Raw genomic sequence first — 17833 nt, 5'->3', positions numbered from 1 at the left:
ATGACTCCACCACCACCATGACTCCACCAGTACCACCACCATGACTCCACCAGTATCACCACCATGACTCCACCACCACCATGACTCCACCAGTACCACCACCATGACTCCACCAGTATCACCACCATGACGCCACCACCACCATGACTCCACCAGTATCACCACCATGACTCCACCAGTACCACCACCATGACTCCACCACCACCATGACTCCACCAGTATCACCACCATGACTCCACCACCACGACTCCACCACCACCATGACTCCACCAGTACCACCACCGTGACTCCACCACCACCATGACTCCACCAGTATCACCACCATGACTCCACCAGTACCACCACCATGACTCCACCACCACCATGACTCCACCAGTATCACCACCATGACTCCACCACCACGACTCCACCACCACCATGACTCCACCAGTACCACCACCGTGACTCCACCACCACCATGACTCCACCAGTATCACCACCATGACTCCACCAGTATCACCACCATGACTCCACCACCACCATGACTCCACCAGTACCACCACCATGACTCCACCAGTACCACCACCATGACTCCACCAGTATCACCACCATGACTCCACCACTACTATGACTCCACCAGTACCACCACCATGACTCCACCAGTATCACCACCATGACTCCACCACCACCATGACTCCACCACCACCATGACTCCACCAGTACCACCACCATGACTCCACCAGTACCACCACCATGACTCCACCACCACCATGACTCCACCAGTACCACCACCATGACTCCACCAGTATCACCACCATGACTCCACCACCACCATGACTCCACCAGTACCACCACCATGACTCCACCAGTATCACCACCATGACGCCACCACCACCATGACTCCACCAGTATCACCACCATGACTCCACCAGTACCACCACCATGACTCCACCACCACCATGACTCCACCAGTATCACCACCATGACTCCACCACCACCATGACTCCACCACCACCATGACTCCACCACCACCATGACTCCACCAGTACCATGACTCCACCAGTACCACCACCATGACTCCACCAGTACCACCACCATGACTCCACCACCACCATGACTCCACCACCACCATGACTCCACCACCACCATGACTCCACCAGTATCACCACCATGACTCCACCAGTACCATGACTCCACCAGTACCACCACCATGACTCCACCACCACCATGACTCCACCAGTACCACCACCATGACTCCACCAGTACCACCACCATGACTCCACCACCACCATGACTCCACCAGTACCACCACCATGACTCCACCAGTATCACCACCATGACGCCACCACCACCATGACTCCACCAGTATCACCACCATGACTCCACCAGTACCACCATCATGACTCCACCACCACCATGACTCCACCAGTATCACCACCATGACTCCACCACCACCATGACTCCACCAGTACCACCACCGTGACTCCACCACCACCATGACTCCACCAGTATCACCACCATGACTCCACCAGTATCACCACCATGACTCCACCACCACCATGACTCCACCACCACCATGACTCCACCAGTACCACCACCATGACTCCACCACCACCATGACTCCACCAGTACCACCACCATGACTCCACCACCACCATGACTCCACCAGTACCACCACCATGAGTCCACCACGACCAGCCTGAACCACTGATAAAAGATGGGATGGATCCATCCTTTCATGTTGTTCACGCCTCACACTCTGACCCGTCCGAATGAGACTCATCTGACCAGGGAACATTTTTCCCCAAATTTTCTGTTGTCCAGTTCTAGAGACCAACTGTAGCCTCTTCCCAGCTGAGGTGAGCGGTGTTGTCGTCTGCTGCTACAGCCCATCTGTTTTAACGTTTGATGTGTTGCACGTTTGAAGATGCTACCTCAGTTGTAACGAGTGGTTATCTGGGTCACTATTGCATTTCTACCAGCTCAAGTCAGCCTGGTCATTCTCCTTTGACCTCTGGCAACAACAAAGCACTTTCACCCAGAGATCAGCCGCTCACTGGTTATTTTCTGTGTTCTGAACTATTTTTTGTAAACACAAGAGGGAAAATCACAACAGATCAGCCCTTCTATCACCAACATGCCACATTCATTATCCTTTCATTTTACACTAAAACAGGTCAACCATACAAATATGCATGGCACATGAGTAAAAACTCAAACACTATTGTCTTTCATTTCAAAAGCAATATGAAAATGTTGTTCTTGTATAAATTAAATGTGAATAACCCTGGAGTTACACAGGTATGATGTGAATAACCCTGGAGTTACACAGGTATGATGTGAATAACCCTGGAGTTACACAGGTATGATGTGAATAATCCTGGAGTTACACAGGTATGATGTGAATAATCCTGGAGTTACACAGGTATGATGTGAATAATCCCAGAATTACACAGGTATGATGTGAATAATCCTGGAATTACACAGGTATGATGTGAATAATCCCAGAATTACACAGGTATGATGTGAATAATCCTGGAGTTACACAGGTATGATGTGAATAATCCCAGAATTACACAGGTATGATGTGAATAATCCCAGAATTACACAGGTATGATGTGAATAACCCTGGAGTTACACAGGTATGATGTGAATAATCCTGGAGTTACACAGGTATGATGTGAATAATCCCAGAATTACACAGGTATGATGTGAATAATCCCAGAATTACACAGGTATGATGTGAATAATCCCAGAATTACACAGGTATGATGCTACTAATCTGCCTGCTAGGACCATTTACCCTACATGATTTAAACTGCCTATACACCCACGACTTGAAGTGAAGCCAGTCCTGGAGACAGCAGACTCAGTGTGTGTGTGTGTGTGTGAATCTCAGCTACATGGTTAAATATGGAAGTGTGATACCTCTTTTTGACTAGACAGCAAATCCAGACAGTGTCTCAGAACCGAACTCGTCTCACTGCAGAGTTCACTTATCTCTCTGGCCTTCAGGAGCAAAGCACCTGTCAAATCACACACACACACGCACGCACACGCACGCACACACACGCACACACACGCGCACACGCACGCGCACACACACGCGCACACATATACACACATGCGCACACATGGATTAGTTTCAATAACTTATGCTGTAAAATGCACCACGCTAACTTTTAAGTGTAATTTCTTCACCAAAAAATCAAAAGGTTCCACTCCTGAAGACACACCGACAGATCCACATGGTAGTTTATCTTCATCATTATAAGCTTACTGACATGTTACTCCAGTGAATGTACTAAAATGACAATAATTTATGTGACAAACATTCTAAGCAAGAGAACTTTGAATGTGAATCTGATTCAGATCATTTTCCAGCGTGGAGAACGTGCGAATGTCCTTCATAACTGTGAGGTAGCAGCTCCGACGTTCTGAGCTCTCCTGCGCTCACGTGACCCTCACACGCCCGTGTCCACTAATCACCCATCAAACACAGGCGCAGTGGGAGAGGTAGAGGACATCAAAGCTCCAACCCACACAGAGCAGCTGGACACTGGAGCCAGCTGCCCTCACGCACGCACGCACGCACGCACGCACGCACGCACACGCGCACACACGCACACACGCACACACACACACACGCACACACACACACACACGCACACACACACACACACACACACACAGGAGAGAGGAGACTCTTACCAACGTCGCCTGCACTTCGTGACATAGAGACAAAGGCAGCCACCTGGGTGTCCAGCTGCTGATGGTAACTCTCAGCTGCCTGTGAGGGACAGTTATGTTTACACAGCCCAACACTGCTACACTGACATATACACCATGCTAGTACTATTATTTACTAGTCATTTTTTAATTAGCATGTTGCCAGTAAACACACTCAAAACACAAGCCTGTCCGCATTGATCTAAGGGCCTAGTGTGGCCTCACTGGATGTGACGTCCCCTTTCTCCAGATAAAGAAGACATCGCTACTGTCTGCTGATCCCTTGATCCAATGTTGCAAGGAATAGACCCAACCCAACCCTGCTCACCAAATCAACTCTTTTAGCTCAGGGAAGGTTCGTCGTGCCATGAAGGCTGTTCACAGTTCAGGAACCACCGAGGTGGATTTGAGAACCAGACGCCCATGAACCGCCCTCACACTGACAGGACATCGCTTGGCGTGGAACACAAAGCCCAAAATGGCACCCAGAGGGAGAGGAAGGCGTTGGCGTCACCTGCAGGGAGCGGGAAAGGTCTCCCAGACCTCCAGACATCACCTCCTGGGCTGCACGCGCCCCCCCTTCTGCCCCCCGGCCGGCGTCTTCCGGCCTGCAGCTGGGCGAAGGGCAGGACGAGTGTTCCTCCACGGCATCCAGCCACGCCTGCACACCCACACCGCAGACGTCAGCCACACACCCCAGCAATGATCTACAACTCCCAGACCTCCCTCCCTATGGTCTGAAAGTCCAGCTAGCAGTTTAAAAAAGGCTTAGCACTGTAAATCTGTGGCAATAACCATTATAACAAATAACCAGTATAACCAATAACCAGTATAACCAATAACCATTATAACCAATAATCAGTATAACCAATCTCACTGCTTGCACACTTGATGGAATGCTGGGTACTGACTCACTTTCCTGGTGGTCTCTGATTGGCTACGTGTGGAGGACACTCTGAAGTGATGGACACTCCCATCAGGCCATCTGATAGTGAAACTCTGCTCGTCCCTGGCGTTCGCCTGTAAAACAACCACCACGACACCATGGAAACGCTGCGGTTGTACGTTTAGGCAGAAACTACAATACAATACAAACACACACTCCAATGAACACGTTATGTTAAGTGACTCTGTCCTGTTTTCCTTCTTCCTGTAGGTGGATGTGAATATGAATTTCATAATCATAATTCATAATCAATTGATTTGCCAAAATCAAGCGATGAAGCAAAGCAGGTGGTAGATGTGAATGAAACATCAACACGTTCTCTCATATCCTGGACATCCTCCGCACATTCTCACACTCACCGTGCACCGAGCCCTCAGAAGGGGTTTACTGCCCTGCCGGAGATTAGCACACGCACCGTCAGCCCTGCGGTAGCACCGGTCAAGAGAAACACACACACACACACACACACACACACACACACACACACACACACACACACACAATCAGTCAGATGCAGACATAGCAGCAATCAAACACCATAACTCACTACCTCGTAGGGTTTAGGGCTTCCACACACACACAAACACTCTCTCAGATTGTGTAGGTAAAGTGTGGCATACTAATCAACAAACAACCGCACTTTCTACTCAGACTACTGCACCACAGGTGTCTTCTTTGCCTTCATCTCAGTATCATTCACTGCCAAACAAACAAATTCAATAAACGCCCCCAGCAGGGGTCCACTGATGGGCATATACCTGTACTAAAGTGCTTCAGTGAGATATGCATGCAATCAAATCACTAGGGGCAGAAAACTCACTGTGTAGAGAACCAGCTTAAACACCCGTTCTCCAGAACAACCCAGTGGGAGGTCCAGTCCAGGAAACTTGACCTCTAAGAGACACCAATGGGAAAAATAAACAAACTAATGGGGTGTTAAATTGAGACTCCCCGACAGACCAAAATGCAGGTGTAAGAGGAGTGTGTAAACCACCGCTCAAGCACACACAGGGAGTCCTTGTGATTCAGTGCAAGGCTAAAACACTTGGTCGCCACCTGGTGGCTGTGACCCAGAAGACCTTGCCAAACATCTTAATTTGCTGAAAAAAAGTTGATGTTACATCGAGCAGCACATATTGCTTCTCTCTTGCTACATGAGAGTGCGTGAACAGATTTGAGACATCAGTCATATCTGCCCTCACCTTCCACAATAGTCCCTCAAACTTTCTGGCCGTGTTAGCTGTGCCCTTTGAAGGAGGAAAAATCAAAGCTGTAAACACCAGTACAGAATATTCTGTAAATTCAGTACAGAATCGTTCTGAATCTAAAAATTCAGTAAACATCCAGTACTCAACACTGTAAAAACATGAAAAGTATCACTGCACTCTGCTGTACCATTTCTTGACTTCTCTCCACAAGACATCTTATTTCATCGTCCTTTGCTAGGTACAACACACACTGGCCTATAATACAGCACAAAACAGAAAGATTTCTAAATAAATGCAACTGTAACAGTCTCTACTGTATATAATCTAACTGGGTACAAAGAGATAAAACAAATAAATTATTTATTAATTGACATGATTTCTACATAATTTACAAAATCACAAATCAGTATGAGAAGAGCTCTTAAACACAGCAAATCAATAACATTTCTGTTCAGACATTGTGACTGGAGCAGTTTTGGTCTGTTCCAGTATACCCAACTATACCACTCCTGTTCTTGACAAAAGGACTGGCTCCTCTCGTGAGCAGGAGAGCCACACACGCCGTGAGCCCCCTGCAGGCCGCAATGTGTAATGGCGTGTTGCCTTCTGAGTCCTTGCAATGAATGTCTGGTGGCTTGTTTTTGCTGAGCTGGAAAAAAGATTCAGAAACATTAAGAAGTGACCAAAAAATAACACACGCTGATATTTAAGGTCTTTAACAGCTCATTAACAGCTGGTCCATACTTGTGTTTTATTTCACTTCACATCTATTTCATAGTTTACAGTAATGTGTTACATTATATTTCATACTTTTAATTGTTAATTGTTAACAATTGTCAACTTAAAGCCTCTGAAAATATTATCTTATAAAATAATAATATATGTATTATTTATTTAATTGTTATTATTCATAGCTACTTCTTTTATTATAAGACTACAAACCAACTGAGACAGGGTGGAGGAATCTCCATCTCTCACGGCACGTAAAAGTCTCTCCTCCATCTTCCTCTCCTCTCTTCTCTCTGCCGCTGGAAGAGTTCAGAATGGGAGGAGAACAGGGTGCAGAGTCACTGGTAGAGATTGACTATTTCTAAACAGAATGCAATCTAGGCCAGTCAACACCAAAGTGCCTGCCTTCCAGCATGGTGGTGATTTCATCATCTTCTGTGATATCCCTCGGGGTTTGAGTGGCACGGTTGAGCACTGTAGCACAGGCACCGTACTGCAGCAGCAACAGAACTACACCCTTCACACCCCGCACACACACAAACAACATGATTGAGAGAAAAGGTGAGGAGAGCATGGGAATGAGAGAAGAGCTGTGTGTGTGTGTGTGTGTGTGTGTGTGTGTGTGTGTGTGTGGAGAGAGATAGAGAGAGAGAGAGAAACCAGAAACCAAAAATTTGTATATCTCAGTCGCTTTGGAGCATTTCTTCAATCATGAAGATTTGCACAACAGTGTACTTTCTCAAAACAATTTGTACCTCCAGCACCACACAACGGATTCCTTGCAAAAGCCCATCACTGGCTCAAAACCCCTCATTCATGACCCAGAACTATTTGTGTCAATAAACATGAAAGGGTCAATGAGAATGACAGGCATGTAATCACGAACATGGCGAGAACTTTACAAGCCACACTGCGTGTAAATTACAGTGCAATCTTTACAGCTCCACCTGACATTCTGGTCTGTCGGGCCACATATTCTCATCCACATCACAACATATCTTCTCTTTCGATGCAGTGTGGAAATTATCTTTTGAAATGTCTTATCCAGTCTCCGCAGGCCTCTGTGATGTCCTCACACTGTATCCATGTCAGTCAGCAATGTCATTTATGTATATATTCTTGCCAGTTGAAGGTTCATACTGTAAGATGCATCTCTGGGCTATTTTAGAGAACTGGTTAATCATTCAACCATCTAAACCTTCACACACTGCCCTTCATCATTGAACGTCCAAACATTTACAAAACAAATCTAATAGAGATACATAAAATATGCTTCAAAGGTTATGACAACTGGTTTAGCACTTTTGAAAGTAATGACTTCTGCAATGGACCAATACTGATATGTTGAAGGCGGGCATGATTATTCAACTGAGAACAAGTAAGTCTGTAATATATTTTTGATCGACATGACCAAAAATAATCGATGACTTGGGAACCAACAATTATACAAAATCATTTGCTTATTTGATGTGTTCAGAATGAGTGAGAAATCACTTTCATGTGGCGCACAAGTGACTATATATATGATGTGGAGGCTGGACAAGCAATTATGAGAAGTTTCAATTGTGATCTGCAAAACGCACTAAAGCGACGCAGAAACACCCAGAGTGAGCCAGGCCTACCTTTCTACCTGACACGGCAGCCAGGTGGAGGGGCGTGTCCCCCAAATCATTTTGCGCGTTCACGTCGACTCCCGCCTTCGCGTAGGAAAAGTGCACAAGGTCAGTGGTCACAGCGTTACTGACATTTGAGGTTTGATGTGTTATTTTTCCACCGCGTCCTTTACCTTGAGTAGTTCCTCCACAACCTCTTTCTGGCCAAAGTAGCCGGCTAGGTGGAGCGCCGTCCACCCACCGCCCGGAGTTTTACCTGAGGAAAACATATTCGCTAACGTTAAAGAAAACGAATAACCAGTTTCTCACATAAGTGAGTTTCACAAGTGGGTTTCCAATGGGACGCAGTCGTGCGCCATTTTATGTCACCATTTACTCGGCGTTTCTGCGTGGAAACGTGAATTTGAACGCCCCCAAAATTTCACAAGCTTTTTTCCTACTTGTACTATTTCCAGGTTCCCTACATGTTATGTCGAAATTTACAACGTATTAAAAAATATAGCAATGCTGATGTTGCGAATGGTTCCCTTACCATGGTCGAGTGTTTGTTCCTCAACGTTGGTTTGATCCATGTACGCGATTGACAAGAAATTGATTTGATAAGTTTCAGTTTGTATAAGGTGTAACATGCAAGGTATACGCGAAAGGTGTCTTAACAGTTATTCAGAGTTAAACTCTAATTCTAAACATTGATCTGTAACAGCCAGAGGCTTCATGTGTCACATATATCTCCTTTAACGAAGAGTCTAAATAAAGACAGCTACCCGACACCGGCTGTGCAGCGCCTGCTAGACTGGAACCTCTAGCAAATTTAACATTTCGCAAGGCTGGTTAAAGGTGTTGTTATTTATGGAGTCAAATTAGGGTGTTTAATGGTGACGAAAAAAAAAAAATATCGCAAATATAAGATTAGCATTTTGCATTTTACGTTCCTAATTTGTTTCTGCAATACTTTCCCTCTTTTGCGTTTCTTTCTTTTCTTTGCGTTTCACATTTTATGTTGCTGCTTTTTTTTGCAATACTTTCTCCCTTTTGCGTTTCTTTTTTTTGTTTGCGCGTCACTGGTAAATGGCATTTTAAGTAAATATTGCATTAAGTTCTGTAATGTTTTTAGCTTGCTAGCTTTAGATGTTTTAGTGGACTGAGAACATAGCTGGGGCAGTGGGGTTGCAGACACAGCTGCAGAATCAAACCTGGATCTTAGGGGCAGGTGCACCTCTCCACAGTTCAGACTGGTTTTCATGTGCAGTGAGTGTGTGAGACAGATGAAAGGAAGACTAGTCTGATGTAAGTGACCCCAGGTGCCCAGATCTCCAGACTGGCGGACGGTTTTAACTCTGACGTCTCTGGAGCTGGGTCGGGGTGTTGGTGCGTCAAGGTTGGAGGTTGTAACGCCTGCGTGGGACATGGTCCATGAATGATTTTTTTTTTTTTGTTCTACGTTCTAGTAATCTCAGTAGATGTCTTGTGAAGTGCCAGGGTAGGCTTGAACTGTTGTTAGTGAGTGGCAGCGTAGTGTCTTCTGGTCATCTACTCGAGATGATCTTCATCCATGTGTGTCTTCTGGGAGATCTGGAGGTTAGGCGTCTCCCTCCTCTCCACCAAATGACTTTTGGGAAGATCACAAGAACTCAGCTCAGGAGCTGAAGCATTGATCTGGATCGATACACTAGATTGTTCTTCAAACACTGCAGTGCTTTGCTAAAAATATAGCTTCATCAGCTTGTCTTGAGGTGCAAATATTACAGATTTCTGCTCATATTTGCTGCATAGCACAATGTACTTACTTGCAGAGCTGAATATATATGATGAACACACAAAACAGTTAAACAACTTTTGAAGTAGTATATAATCTCTTCCTATTTTCTTCAAAATGAATTAAACTTTTTCACAATATTCAACATACATTGATATTATTCTGCTTTATCAAGGGTACAACCAGCCCGGGAGTTTCATGCCCAAATCCGGCCCAAAATTATTTTTCCCTCCAAGTCGGCCCAAACTAGAGATTGACATGAGCCAGCCCATCGGGAATCCTCCCGAATCTCCCGATTAGCCACTCCGGCTCTGGCTATACAACAATGATTCTGTGAACTACCTCTTATGATCAGTTGTTGTGTTATTCAGCACTAGCGATATTCTTCTCACTCTTATTTTTTTATGTTAATGTTATGATTTATGATCAGGAGCAAAGTGGTCTATAGTCCATAAGGTGCAGGACCCTTGCTTTAATAAGCAGGCCAGCCTCTTTGGGCAGTGTAATGACCTTATTGGATCTCTCTCTTCTGGGAGCATGGCCTGTGTCTGGGGGCCGAATAATGAGGAACATCTCTCTGCTGTCTAGTGCTTTGAAGACCCATCCTTAGTGTGGGCAATTTGGGGGCATTGTGTCAGAACAAAAGAGTCTATTTTGACAGGAAGGCTGTAGAGTTATGGGACTCGGTGTGCTATGGATTTTGGCGAAGTCACACGTCAAGGAACGTGCCTGCTGTGGTCTCTCAAGATGTTCCTACATCATTTTTTAAGATCTGTCACAATTTCTTTTGTTTGCACAGTAAGAATGTGTTTTATGTGAAACTTGAACAGGAATGTCTGTGATGTTGTGATATAATTGATGCTGCATTTCAAGGCTTAAGATATTATGGCTATAATGACAAGGTGTTCATTTGATGGCCCGACTTATGGTGAGTCCTATTTTTGTGAATTTTGTGGTATAGATATCCCCACAATTTGCATTTTAATTACCGTATTCTGTGTAAAGAACATTCTGGTGGTAAACACAGTACCCTGATTACTTGTGCCAGTCTAGACGTATCTGAGTACAATCTGTTAATAATCCCAAACTGATGAATGTGATTAGGCTCGTTATCCGCACATTTAGCAATGGCTGTTCATTATGTGAAGAATAAAGAGAAATGATGGGGCTGCCACCTCGTTGTCGACAAACCTCTGATTGGGGGTTTCAAGAAAACACACCTCAGTGTCAGTGTAAGGTAAGATCTGAGGTCTCACCGACAACGGACAGCCACCATGGGACAGGAGCACGGGATATTTTAGATTTCGAGATCTGTCACTGGTCACTCACAGCTGTTTCTTGTCTGCCAGTCTGATGGGAAACTTAACCGTCCTGAAGTATGACCAACATTATGCTAAGGGCTGTTAAAATTTAATATGTTTAAGATCTCTCTTAACCCAAGTCTATCATGAGCAGCTTGCCTCCGGCCATAATCTAGCATGCTTGATATAGTTAATCAAGGACTCCAGGACCTATAACGTAAGAGGCCGGCATGATTACAGCACTAAGCTATTCAGAACGGTGAGTCTCCGGAAGGATCGTACACCTCTGCAGGCCAATTTCCATACATTTACATCTCAATTTGTCCCCTTTACCCTTTGGGGTGCCGTTGCTTTTAACAATTAAAAACTTGATCCACAAAATAATAGGTTATTCCCCATTTTAGAGGTCTTTATTAGAGGGATTAGATTATTATATATTCCAAATGCAGCCACAGTGTGTCAGTGATCAAGTCATATTCAGGAAATCAAGTTCATTCAGAGAGCAGCACACTGCTGCTCAGAGCTTGTTCATGCTTATTAGGTCAGCAATTATGATAAGCCGTTACAGTTCTTTAAAGCCAGACTCCAATGTTTAATCCCTTTCAAATGACAAGATAATGGAGGCGAGTGCGAATCTCGGAGGAACTAAAAGACAGAAACCTCTGCAGGGACCTTTTCACAGAGATGGACGCAAAGTGGACAGTCAAGGGGAGTCGGAGAACCTGTGCTGCTCTTATCAAAGTCTTCAGAACAGATCCAGGTCTTATTCACAATCTTTATGCTTCAAATTTATTCTTGGTCCTCTTCAGTGCCCAGGACGCTGAGTGGTGACTCTGAGAGTGCTTGCTGTTACATGACTTCAGTTGCTATAGCATCGTGGACTGAATATGCAGCAAAAGAGGTGTTTGTTTGTGTTGTTTCAGCGCTGCGAGAAGCTCATTTGCCTCTCCTAGCTCCTTTTGTGCGAGTGTGAACAGGAGACCGAATGGCAGACGAGCAGCCGATGAATGACAGGATCGTCCGAAGTCTCGCGCCGTTAAAATGCTCACGCAGCCTTTTGGCGTGAAATATTTGATGTGACGGCCAGATCTCACCAAAGGAAAAAGTCCATAAAGGCCAAACAAAGACGGAAGAGGGTGTGGTCCACTGGTTCATGAGTGAGAAGCAGCAGGCACCAGTGACATTTAGCTATCAGAAACATGCGAGAAAACATTGTCATGCCCTTAAATTTAATTACGATCAGCGCCAGCAGACCACCGGGGAAGTGGGCGAAAATGTCAGCACCTCAGCCCTCTCTGGGGGTGGGCGCAGGGCTTGACGAGGGGCCATGACGGCGAATCCCAGCATCACGGGGTCTCATTAGTTCATCAAACTGTGATGACTGGAAGGAGAGAAGGACTCTGGGGGACAGACACATCTGCTGACATGCTAAATTATTGACACACGCAGTTTTTGTTTACTGTATTTTGATTTACATATAAAGTCATAGTTTTCTACTGAGATACAAGGATGAGGAATAGAGTGAGGTGAGATAGAAGGAGGTGAGACAGGAGGAGAGACAGAATGAGCTAACTTGCTGAGAAGCTCAGATTTTTACATGAATGAAGAGAACTTTGATTTCATTGGTCAGCGCAGGATTCAGTAGGTAGACCCGTCCATCTCCCATCTATGGCAAATTGCAGATTTGTCACTTGATAAAATGTTATCGTAGATGGCTTCTGCTTTCATTATTAGTGAGTTGTTTTGCTACATGTTGTGTCATTTTAATTTTTATGCCTAATACTCTTGTACCATTACAAACGATCATCTTTCCCTGTGTGAAATTGCTTCAGGCACAGCTGGGCTTTCCTGTGGAAACAGCTTATGAATAAATGCTAGAGCACTTAAAATGGAAGTGTTTCATCTACCATCTTAAAATGGAAGTGTTTCATCTGCCATCTTATGATGGAAGAGTTTCTTCTGCTATTTCGTCTTCTCTCATATTTTAGCTAGCTCAACTACGAACATTTCTGACAATTCAATCTCAGAAATACACATTTAGTTCTTTCTCTCTAAAAAAAGTAGCATTGCAAACTCGTTTAAAACGTCTAACCCGGGCTGTACATGTATACACAGCATGTATATCTGTACATCTTTAACTTTCTATATATAGCCTATAAAGGGTTATCACACTCCTCTTGGGTTTATATCAGAGATGAGCTCTGGGCTCTTGAAGGTTCAGGCCAGAAACGTGCAGTGGTAGAGAGTAGTTGAGAAGAACATACATCCACCCTTCATGTCTGATCCAGCTGACACGACAGCAGTGCCCTACAGAACAGCCCACACTCTACCGCGGAGTTCTGACATTTCCAGTTGGAGAGTCAAATGTCCCTTGTTCTAGAAGCTAGAATCTCAGTGCAACTCACAGAACAAATATCCTTCCCCAATTTCAACACTTGTGTCCACTGTAAATGTAAATGCGTTGAATGCAGCAGTAATCCTTCAAAAGAATTTCACATTCATGCAAATGTGTTATAGTGTGAAGTAGTGCTGACGGATCAGAACTATTCACGTAGCTATTATCAGTCTTGACAGACTAGCTTCTTTTACTTCTGGAAGTAGACCATCACCCCGTTATGTTCCAGTCCCATTGAACTGTGCACAATATTAGAAATTTAATTTGAGCCTGATTATAAGATTTATTCTGATTCAATAGGACATTTATTTTAGGTGACATGCGCAGAGAGCAGTTTTGGTGAGTGCAGATCTAACCTTCGATGGTGACTAGTTCACGGGTGAGTGGGCACCTGCAGGAGACAGAACTTCGGTCTGGGTTGTGGCCCTCCACGGCAGGTGTGAGAAGCTCCAACCCCTACAGGAGGATGGACAGAGAGGAAGAAGGATTTGAGGGGAGAAATGAAGGAGTGTGTGAGATGAGTTTGGGGATAAAAATGGATTACAGGAGAGTGAAGTGTGGATTTCTCTAGAGCTCCAGTTATCTAGAGCAATTATCTGGAGCAGACTTATAGAGCAGTTATCTGGAACAGTTATCAGAAACAGTTATCAGAAACAGTTATCTGGAGCAGTTATCTAGAGCAGTTGTCTGGAGCAGTTGTCTGGAGCAGTTATCTAGAGCAGTTATCTAGAGCTGTGGTACTCTTGCCGTGCTCACGGCTCCTCCAAGTGTAGTGGAAACACAGACAGGGCGGGTGGTCTTCACTGCTGTAAGTGTAGTGGAAACACAGACAGGGCGGGTGGTCTTCACTGCTGTAAGTGTAGTGGAAACACAGACAGGGCGGGTGGTCTTCACTGCTGTAAGTGTGGTACAAACACAGACTGGGCGGGCGGTCTTCACTGCTGTAAGTGTGGTGGAAACACAGACAGGGCGGGTGGTCTTCACTGCTGTAAGTGTGGTGGAAACACAGACAGGGCGGGTGGTCTTCACTCCTGTAAGTGTGGTGGAAACACAGACAGGGCGGGTGGTCTTCACTGCTGTAAGTGTGGTGGAAACACAGACAGGGCGGGTGGTCTTCACTGCTGTAAGTGTGGTGGAAACACAGACAGGGCGGGTGGTCTTCACTGCTGTAAGTGTGGTGGAAACAGACAGGGCGGGTGGTCTTCCCTGCTGTAAGTGTGGTACAAACACAGACAGGGCGGGTGGTCTTCACTGCTGTAAGTGTGGTACAAACACAGACAGGGCGGGTGGTCTTCACTGCTGTAAGTGTGGTACAAACACAGACAGGGCGGGTGGTCTTCACTGCTGTAAGTGTGGTGGAAACACAGACAGGGCGGGTGGTTTTCACTGCTGTAAGTGTTGTGGAAACAGACAGGGCGGGTGGTCTTCACTGCTGTAAGTGTGGTGGAAACACAGGCAGGGCGGGCGGTCTTCACTGCTGTAAGTGTGGTGGAAACACAGACAGGGCGGGTGGTTTTCACTGCTGTAAGTGTTGTGGAAACACAGACAGGGCGGGTGGTCTTCACTGCTGTAAGTGTGGTGGAAACACAGGCAGGGCGGGCGGTCTTCACTGCTGTAAGTGTGGTGGAAACACAGGCAGGGCGGGTGGTCTTCACTGCTGTAGGTGTGGTGGAAACACAGGCAGGACGGGTGGGCTTCACTGCTGTAGGTGTGGTGGAAACACACACAGGGCGGGTGGTCTTCACTGCTGTAAGTGTGGTACAAACACAAACAGGACGGGTGGTCTTCACTGCTGTAAGTGTGGTGGAAACACAGACAGGGCGGGTGGTCTTCACTGCTGTAAGTGTGGTACAAACACAGACAGGGCGGGTGGTCTTCACTGCTGTAAGTGTGGTACAAACACAGACAGGGTGGGTGGTCTTCACTGCTGTAAGTGTGGTACAAACACAGACAGGGCGGGTGGTCTTCACTGCTGTAAGTGTGGTGGAAACACAGGCAGGGCGGGTGGTCTTCACTGCTGTAAGTGTGGTGGAAACACAGGCAGGGCGGGTGGTCTTCACTGCTGTAAGTGTGGTGGAAACACAGAAAGGGCGGGTGGTCTTCACTGCTGTAAGTGTGGTGGAAACACAGACAGGGCGGGTGGTCTTCACTGCTGTAAGTGTGGTGGAAACACAGGCAGGGCGGGCGGTCTTCACTGCTGTAAGTGTGGTGGAAACACAGGCAGGGTGGGCGGTCTTCACTGCTGTAAGTGTGGTGGAAACACAGGCAGGGCGGGCGGTCTTCACTGCTGTAAGTGTGGTGGAAACACAGGCAGGGTGGGTGGTCTTCACTGCTGTAAGTGTGGTGGAAACACAGGCAGGGTGGGTGGTCTTCACTGCTGTAAGTGTGATGGAAACACACAGGGCAGGCGGTCTTCACTGCTGTAAGTGTGGTACAAACACAGACTGGGCGGGCGGTCTTCACTCCTGTAAGTGTGGTGGAAACACAGGCAGGGCGGGTGGTCTTCACTACTGTAAGTGTGGTGGAAACACAGGCAGGGCGGGTGGTCTTCACTACTGTAAGTGTGGTGGAAACACAGACAGGGCAGGTGGTCTTCACTGCTGTGTCTGCTCAGAGCACCACTGGAGCATATAGTGACTGTTTATAATGCTAATCAAGAGACACAAATGCTGATGAGGAAGTTTATTTGATACCTGTGCACAAAGGACGACCCTTTTCAATCACGTGTTATTAATGTCTACTAATGTTATTAATTTCTTCTTGTTTCTACCAGTGGTTAAAGGAAATGGTCTTTTCTACGCTGTCAAGAAGCAGTATAGCTGATGGCGGAGGGCACCGTATAAGGTGTTTCTGTCTGGCACACAGGATGGCGTATGGCCAGTGGCCATAATTCACTTCACTATACCAGACAGGAGGTCTAGAGCTGCCCGTGAGCAGCTGGAGATCACAATGACACGCTCCGTATAACTATGGTCAACACCTTAAGCACTCAGCCATGGTTGTCTTGGCAATGACGGATGCGTAGGTGACGGGGTGGATGGCTTGAGCGTCTCCAGCGACAGTGACAGTGTGACGAAGCATTGAAGAGATTTCAGAATGAAGAAATGTAAATATAATGTAAATTGATTAATGAAAATTAATTCAGCACAGGACATATTTCATATATGCTGGGATGTCACATTAAGCAGGGAAGGGGGTCGTCTTTTTCTCACCACCTTGATTTTCACTTGAGTGGTAGTCCTACAATACAGAAATCACGTATAATTCACATATTTGTAGACATTATATATATAATTCATATATATGCTTCTCATTTAATATTCATTCATTGCTTTAAGCTATAATAACAACGCTGTGGAATCTGACGGATGTCAAAACAGCATTCATTCAACCGATCAATATTTTTTTGACTTTTGCTTCTTTGATGTTTGATTATTAAGTTATTTCATATGTAGCCTACCTCATGTTTATTGAACTGGGGGGGGCACAGGTTTTAGAGCTTGGATAATGACTCTGGTGGTCACAGCAGTCCACAGATGATGGGCAGAGGGGGCGTGACAGCCCCGGTTCTGGACTGCTTTGCTTGGGGGGGCAGTAAAACATAATGAGGGGGCATGTTGATAGTCATGTTTATGAAGCCAGAAATATATTCAAGGCTTGATTTGTGCATGAATGATGACTATTGATACTGGCTTAAAGTGATGTATTAGGTAAAGAAATAAAAATGCACATTTTCGAACTTAAAACTTAAAACACAATGATTAAAAAATACATGTTGATTATGTAAATGGAGAACAAAGATTATCTAATTGTATTTCATTTCAATACTGCCATTACTAATAGAACAACTTGAAAGGCTGACAAATGTACCTATACACAGACTGAGAATATTCAAACATGGAAATAGGAATGAGTGAGAATATTTATATTACTGGGAAATTAAAATATAAAGAAAACAAAAGAATACAAATTCTGTTATAAAAGGGAGTATTCGTCACATTTCTATTTTGAAAAAGAAAAAAATATGAAAGTACATAAAATAAGAAATCTATCTACTGCACTTTAATGGTAAAAAATCTGGTAAAGTATTGAAGTTTTTATTGATGTTATGAAACGTACTGGTACAATGCGGTATTTATGCACAGTATAACAATACTGGCTGTGATGGCGAGGAATC

The 17833-nt window shown here is 45.3% G+C and overlaps 1 protein-coding gene across 1 annotated transcript in view; it reads right to left on the bottom strand.

Moving 5' to 3' along the window:
* The window catches only part of LOC143475460 (oxysterol-binding protein-related protein 1), a 36523-nt gene extending 27537 nt beyond the window's left edge, over positions 1 to 8986 (bottom strand). The window contains exons 1-14 of the mRNA XM_076973312.1: positions 8737 to 8986; positions 8378 to 8460; positions 8214 to 8288; positions 6997 to 7108; positions 6805 to 6890; positions 6367 to 6511; positions 6050 to 6117; positions 5857 to 5901; positions 5475 to 5548; positions 5014 to 5077; positions 4624 to 4728; positions 4223 to 4369; positions 3691 to 3769; positions 2908 to 3005 (exon numbers count right to left, since the gene is read on the bottom strand). Coding sequence (XP_076829427.1) covers positions 2908 to 3005; positions 3691 to 3769; positions 4223 to 4369; positions 4624 to 4728; positions 5014 to 5077; positions 5475 to 5548; positions 5857 to 5901; positions 6050 to 6117; positions 6367 to 6511; positions 6805 to 6890; positions 6997 to 7108; positions 8214 to 8288; positions 8378 to 8460; positions 8737 to 8833 — 1278 coding nt within the window. The 5' untranslated portion in view covers positions 8834 to 8986. The remainder of the gene's footprint in view (positions 1 to 2907; positions 3006 to 3690; positions 3770 to 4222; positions 4370 to 4623; positions 4729 to 5013; positions 5078 to 5474; positions 5549 to 5856; positions 5902 to 6049; positions 6118 to 6366; positions 6512 to 6804; positions 6891 to 6996; positions 7109 to 8213; positions 8289 to 8377; positions 8461 to 8736) is intronic.
* Between the last annotated feature and the right edge of the window lie 8847 nt (positions 8987 to 17833).

This window comes from Brachyhypopomus gauderio, chromosome 14 (assembly GCF_052324685.1).
Source record: "Brachyhypopomus gauderio isolate BG-103 chromosome 14, BGAUD_0.2, whole genome shotgun sequence".
Classification (NCBI taxonomy): Eukaryota; Metazoa; Chordata; class Actinopteri; order Gymnotiformes; family Hypopomidae; genus Brachyhypopomus; species Brachyhypopomus gauderio.
The sequence above is the reverse complement of the archived record's forward strand: the minus strand, read 5'-3'. Positions and strand labels throughout refer to the sequence as shown.